The sequence below is a fragment of the Populus alba genome, chromosome 3, assembly GCF_005239225.2.
Source record: "Populus alba chromosome 3, ASM523922v2, whole genome shotgun sequence".
Taxonomy (NCBI): domain Eukaryota; kingdom Viridiplantae; phylum Streptophyta; class Magnoliopsida; order Malpighiales; family Salicaceae; genus Populus; species Populus alba.
Genome location: NC_133286.1, coordinates 21,301,146 through 21,308,274, shown reverse-complemented (window position 1 = coordinate 21,308,274; position 7,129 = coordinate 21,301,146). Strand labels below are relative to the sequence as shown.

The 7,129-nt window shown below is 31.3% G+C and overlaps 1 protein-coding gene across 2 annotated transcripts; it reads left to right on the top strand.

The window, feature by feature from the left end:
* The first annotated feature begins 3,975 nt into the window (after positions 1 to 3,975).
* Positions 3,976 to 7,129, top strand: LOC118054262 (putative disease resistance RPP13-like protein 1). 2 transcript variants are annotated; one of them, XM_035065767.2, is made up of 2 exons: positions 3,976 to 4,495; positions 4,711 to 7,129. In XM_035065767.2, exons 1-2 carry the CDS (start codon positions 3,999 to 4,001, stop codon positions 6,893 to 6,895), a joined length of 2,682 nt encoding a protein of 893 aa, XP_034921658.1. In that variant the 5' UTR covers positions 3,976 to 3,998; the 3' UTR covers positions 6,896 to 7,129. The 2 variants fall into 2 exon arrangements, with proteins under 2 accessions (XP_034921658.1, XP_034921657.1); XM_035065766.2 differs by having other exon boundaries at positions 4,633 to 7,129.

Here is a 7,129-nt window from a genome sequence, read left to right as displayed (position 1 = left end):
ACTCAGAATATTTGTCATCTATAGCTCCGTTTGTTTGCAGGAAAGTGAATTCCTTTTGAAAAATGATTCCGGGGAAAGTGAATTCCTGGAAAGTGAATTCCGGGAAAGTATTTTTTCGATGTTTGGTAGTGTTATGGAAAACACTTTCCAGTGTTTGGTTGTATTATGGAAAATAATTTATTAATAAATTAATTTTTTTAAAAAATTTATCTAATATATATAAAATATTTAATATAAAATATTTAATCACTTACAATAAAAAAAAATGAAATCTAAAATGTATAATGATGAATTTTTTTTTATTATATCCTATATTCATACATAGCTTATTTTATAAAATACAACTATATATATCATATCATATTGTAGAGAAATAAGCTTGTGAAATATTTTTTACTATTCCATGAAACCATTTATAATTCCATTACATACGAAATACATCCGACAAAAACTATAGTTTTAATAATATTTTTAGCATGTAATAAAATTGAATAAAATATTAAGGTATAAAATTCACTCTAAATTATTTTTTAAAAAATGTTAAAAAAATAGCACATTTAAAAATAATAATAAAAAAAAGGGTTCAGCAGGTAAGTGAACAGTGCAAGAGAACTGCACTGTTCACTATTTTTAGTGAACAGTGTACGCAAATACACTATTCATGTTAATTGCACTGTTCATTGAACAGTGCAATTAACATGGACAGTTAAGAAAGCACGAGAACGCAGGCTCAAGAAAGTGTTTTCCAAGAATAAAAAGCAGATTAACGTTAACATTTTCTTTGACCGGAATTTACTTTCCTTTGACTCACTTTCCATGTATTTGCCAAACATGGGAAAGTGAGTAAAATGATTTCCAGAAAAATGAATTCCAAATACATGGAAAGTGAGTAAAATGATTTTCAGAAAAATAAATTCCTGAAAACAAACATGGCCTGAAACAATGAGCTGGAGCTATTGGAGGAAGGAGAGAAAAGAAATAAAGTCTCCAGCTGAATGATCACATCATCACGTGAAAAGCTTGGCATTTTAAAAGATGGAATCTCGAGGTAAATAAATCAAAGACAAACCGAATAAATCAAAGACAAACAGAGCATAAACATGTTACCAGTTACAGAGCCGAGAGAGAAAAACTTTTTGCGAGTTCTTTACACTAAACTTTTTTGCAATATTGTTTTAACGGGTTAGTATTAAAAATAATATTTTTTTAAATAAATATTATTTTAATATAATTTTTAAAAAATATTTTAAAAATCAACAACTAATACACTATCAAACACCCCTAAATATTTTATAAATTCTTCATAGTAGCTTTTACATTTCTTTAGATCTCATTTGATAGTGCTTTACACCACAATAAAAAAAAACCATGTTTTATGTCTTTTATTGGCAAAATGTAACTGCAACCGCATTAAAGTTTGCAGTTGCTGCATGATTAAAGGTAAATGTCTTGCATGGATTGACTAACAATCATATTTTTTTTCCTTTTTTTTTTTTGTAAGTTACTAAATTTATAATGCTATCATTTTAAAAGATTTTTTTTTTAAATACAACTATGTTAAAAACAATTATAATAATTTTTTATATCAGCCTATCAAAATAATATAAAAACAACCCAAAATATTAATTTAAAGCAAATAGAAAATAAAAAAAAATTCAAATTTTTTCAAAAGAACTTTTTGAAATGCAAAAATTTATGAAACTCAATTAAAAAAAGATAAAAACTACTGCACAAAAACTGTGTTTCAAACTCAATTTTTTTATAGGCCCCGTATTATAAAACACATTTGGTTTGTTACCAAATATTCTGTTACGTTTGTTTCACCGTAAACGTAAAAGCTAACAGAAAACAGACACAACTTTAAGCCCTGTTTGTTTGCTTGAAAATAGTTTTCTTGGAAAGTGGATTTCTAGAAAGTAAATTATTTTTTGTTTGGTAGTATGATGGAAAATAAATTGAAAAACATCTAGTGTTTGATTATGTCATAGAAAATGAGGTAGAAAAGATCTTATTAATATTTGTTTTTCAAGTTTATTAAAATAATAAAGAATAAATCTTACAAATTAAAAAGGTGAATGAGAATGAAATTGAAAAAAAATCTAATTTCATAAATTATCTCAAATAAAATAAATAACAATTAAAATAATGAAGATCAAATTTAAAAGATAAAAAATTGAAAGATGATGAAATTAAAATAATAGTAATTACAATTTCATAAATTATTATAAATAAAATAAGTAACAACCAAAAGAATGAGGGCCAAATTTGATAGATAAAAAATTTCAATTAAAAAAATAATAAGAGAAAAACAAATAACAATCATAAAAATAAGCACCACAGTTAATATAAAAATCAAATTTAATCAAATTCTAAGGAGTGAAATTGAAGAAAAAAAATTCAAAACAAAATATATTGCAATCAAAAGTTTAAGGACCAAATTTCTTATAAGTAGCAAATAATATGATGTTTTTAATTTTTTCACAACTTTTGGAAAGTATTTTTTGCCTGAAAAAAAAAAGAAAAACACTTTTCTGGAAACCAATCCAAATTTTTCTTTGACCAGAAAATATTTTTTGTTAATTAATTTTTCCAATGACATATAAATACAAAAAAGTTTGAAAAATAATTTTTAAAAAACCACTTTTCACCGAACAAACAAAGAAAGCATTAATAATACTACTCTTGGTATCGTCTTAATAGTAGGAACCTTTTATTTGAACTCTAGGCATTTGTTTCTTAGAAAGTGGTTTCCAGAAAATTATTTTTTAAATTTTCTTGTGTTTGATTGCCATTAAAAAAAGTTGGTCAACAGAAAATACTTTACAATCAAATGAAAATTTGCCTTGATTTTCAGAAAAAAGTGTTTTCCTTTTATTTTGAGCAGAAAATACTTTCCGGAAGTTGTGAAAAATTTAGAAATATTATATTATTTGCTGATTATATCAAATTTGGTCCTCAAACTTGTGATTGCTATATATTTTTTATTTTAAATATTTATTTTTTAGTTTCATCCCTTACAATTTAATTTTTATATTAACTTTGGTTCTTATTTTTATAATTGTTATTTGCTTTTGTCTTATCATTTTTTAATTGAAATTTTTTATCTATTAAATTTGATCTTCATTTTTTTTAATGTTATTTATTTTATTTGAAATAATTTATGAAATGGTAATTATTATCATTTTAATTTCTTTATCTTTTTATTTTTTTTATTTTTTAGATTTGATCTCTATTATTTTGATTATTATTTATTTTATTTGAGATAATTTATAAAATTATATTTTTTTTCAATTTCATTCTCATTAAAATTTTTAACTTATAAGATTTATTTCTCATTATTTTAATAAACTTGAAAAAAATATAAAATTAATAAGTTATTTTATAGCTTTTTTTATATGACATAACTAAATACTGGAATATGTTTTCCAACTTATTTTTTATTATACTATTAAATATAAAAAATAATTCACTTTTTCATAATTTATTTTTTAAAAATTTAATTTTGAAAATAAATTACTTTTTAGCAAAATGAACTTACCTACATCGCCCACTTTTATGCATCACCTGCTTTCTGTTTTTTATTTTAAGTTTGCATGTAAAGTGTTTTTAAACTTTATAAAAGAAGTTACTGTTTACATTGCTTTAGCCCTCGAGTATACAAAGTGGTATTCCTGGGAAGTAGCTTTATGCCACTTCCCTTGAATATCAAAGAAGTCCTCATAATCAATGCATAATTATTTTTTTTAACAAAACATTAAAAAAAAAACATAATAATTTACGATGGAAGTCCTCATAATCAATGTATAAAATGTTTTTTTTATTAAAAATTATTTTTAATATCATATATTAAAATAATTTTAAAAATATAAAAAAATTCATTTAAAAAAAAAAACTAAATTCGAAACGCAATACTAAAAGTGCTTCATAAGAAAAAGCGAAGGTGACATTCATTATAACTTTACTGCCCCATCTCGCCTACGTGCAGCAACCACTACTAGATGTTCATGGCGTCTTCTTCTTCTTCGTCTAGACCTGGTTGGGATTACGATGTATTTCTAAGTTTTAGAGGTGAAGATACTCGCAAAAATTTTACGGATCATCTTTTCACTGCTTTACAGAAAGCAGGAATCCGTACATTTCGAGATGACGACGAACTTCGTATAGGTGAAGAAATCTCCTTACAACTCCTCAAAGCAATACAAGAATCCAAGATTTCTATAGTGGTTTTCTCAAAGGGCTATGCTTCCTCCACTTGGTGTCTTGATGAACTTGAAAAGATTCTTGATTGCAGACACACAACTGGTCAGATTGTTATACCTGTTTTCTATGATATTGATCCTTCTGATATTAGAAAACAGACGGGGAGTTTTGCTGAAGCCTTTGATAAGCATGAAGAACGTTTTAAGGAAGAAATGGAGAAGGTCCAAAAGTGGAGAAAAGCTCTCGTGGAGGCTGCAAATTTATCTGGGCTGGATCCTCACAGTATCGCAAATGGGTACTTCTTTTCTTTCCTTGTATCAATAGCAAATGCTTATAACTTTTACTCTTATTATGTTTTGTATTTTAAATTTGCATTAAATTCAAAAGATTATCTTTCATCGATGAGTGATGACTTTCTTTTTCTATGCGCAGGCATGAATCAAAATTAATTCAAAAGATTGTCGAAGAAGTTTCAAGTAAATTGAATCCCAGATTTTTGTCTGACGATAGGCCGCTGAAGAGGTTGAAGACAACAATGATATCTGGTGGTAGGCTGCTTGACGATGCTGAGGAGAAGCAGATAACAAAGACAGATGTGCGGGAGTGGCTGGCCGAGTATAAAGACGCTGTCTATGAGGCCGACGACTTCTTGGATGAGATTGCTTATGAAGCTCTACGGCAGGAGGTGGAAGCTGAAGCTCAAACCTTCAGAGGTCAGACGCCGAAGTGGTTGATCAAATTAGGAGACCTCCAAGAGAGACTAGATCACTTAGTTAAACGAAAGGTTGACCTTGGTTTGATCAACCGCACGGGAAAAGAACCATCATCGCCTAAAAGGCCAACAACTTCTCTGGTGGATGAACGTGGTGTTTATGGTAGAGATGATGACAGGGAAGCAATACTGAAGTTGCTTCTATCAGATGATGCAAATGAAGAAAACCCAGGTGTCGTTCCCATAGGGGGAATGGGCGGGGTTGGTAAAACCACACTTGCCCAGCTTGTATACAATCACAAGAGAGTACAAGAGGGGTTCGACCTCAAAGCTTGGGTTTGTGTTTCAGAAGATTTCAGTGTTTCGAAGTTAACCAAGGTTATCCTTGAGGGGTTCGGTTCAAAGCATGCTTGTGATAATCTGGATCAGCTCCAGCTTCAGTTGAAGGAGGGATTGCAGGGAAATAAATTCTTGCTTGTTTTAGATGACGTTTGGAATGAAGATTATGATGAATGGGATAGGTTTCTTACCCCCCTGAAGTTCGGAGCACAAGGGAGTAAGATTCTTGTCACAACACGCAATGAAAGTGTAGCATCAGTCAGGAGAACTGTTCCAACTCATTATCTAAAAGAATTGACGGAAGACAGCTGCTGGTCCGTGTTCGCCAAACATGCATTTCGTGGTGAAAATCCCAATGATTATGAAGAGTTGCTAGAGATTGGAAGAGAAATAGTGAGAAAGTGTAAAGGCCTTCCACTAGCTGCAAAAACACTCGGAGGTCTGCTACGCACCAAAAGAGATGTCGAGGAGTGGGAGAAGATATTGGAAAGCAATCTATGGGATTTAACCAAAGACAATATCCTCCCAGCCTTGAGATTAAGTTATCATTATCTCCTGCCACATCTGAAGCAGTGTTTTGCTTATTGTGCTATATTCCCAAAAGACTATTCATTTCGAAAGGATGAATTAGTGCTCCTGTGGATGGCAGAGGGCTTCTTAGTCTGCTCCGTAGATGATGAGATGGAAAAAGCAGGTGCTATGTGCTTTGATGATCTCTTGTCAAGGTCCTTTTTCCAACAATCAAGTGCCTATCCCTCATATTTTGTTATGCACGATCTAATGCATGACTTGGCTACCCATGTGTCCGGTCAAATTTGCTTCAGCTCCAGGTCGGGGGAAAATAATTCTTCCAAGGCCACCAGAAGGACTCGACATTTTTCACTCGTAGCAGATACGGGAGGCGGTTATTCAAGCACAAAATTAGAAAACATCCGTGAAGCCCAACTTCTACGCACATTCCAAACTTATCCACGCTATTTGAGGTGTCCTCCCGAAATTTATAAGGAGATCTTTCAGTCAACACATTGTCGCCTCCGAGTGCTATTCATGACTAAGTGTAGAGATGCATCTATGCTGTCATGTTCAACTCGCAAGTTGAAGCATTTGCGGTATTTGGATCTCTCTGGGTCAGATTTAGTAACGTTGCCTGAAGAAGTGAGTGCTCTTCTCAATTTGCAAACGTTGGTCTTGAAATTTTGCGGACAACTTGCTAGTCTACCTGATCTTGGAAATTTGAAGCATTTACGACATCTGAATCTTGAAGGAACAAGAATCGAAAGGTTGCCTGAATCTCTGGAAAGGTTAATCAACTTGCGGTATCTTAACATCAAACACACGCCTTTGAAAGAGATGCCACCACATATAGGTCAACTGACAAAGCTCCAAACGTTGACTGACTTTATGGTGGGAAGACAGAGTGAGTCTAGCATTAAAGAATTGGGAAAGCTACGACATCTACGGGGACAACTTCATATTGGGAACCTTCAAAATGTGGTGGATGCTAGGGATGCTGGTGAAGCAAATTTGAAAGGTAGAAAGCACCTTGATGAGCTGAGGTTTACATGGGATGGTGACACTCATGACCCGCAACACGTAAGTACACTTGAGAAATTAGAGCCAAATACATCAGTGCCCTCTGATTGAGTCAATGCCAGAAAAAGGGTTGCCCTCCTCCCTTTCTACTCTTGCAATTTACTTTTGTCCTATGCTGGGTGAAAGTTGTGAAAGGGAGAAAGGTAAAGATTGGCCCAAGATTTCTCACATTCCTTCCATATATATTAGCATTTAAAGGAGCTAATACATAGTTTATTTTCTTTTCAGCAATCTAAGACAATTTCAGTTAAAATTTGAATGAATGAAATACAGATATTTTCTTCC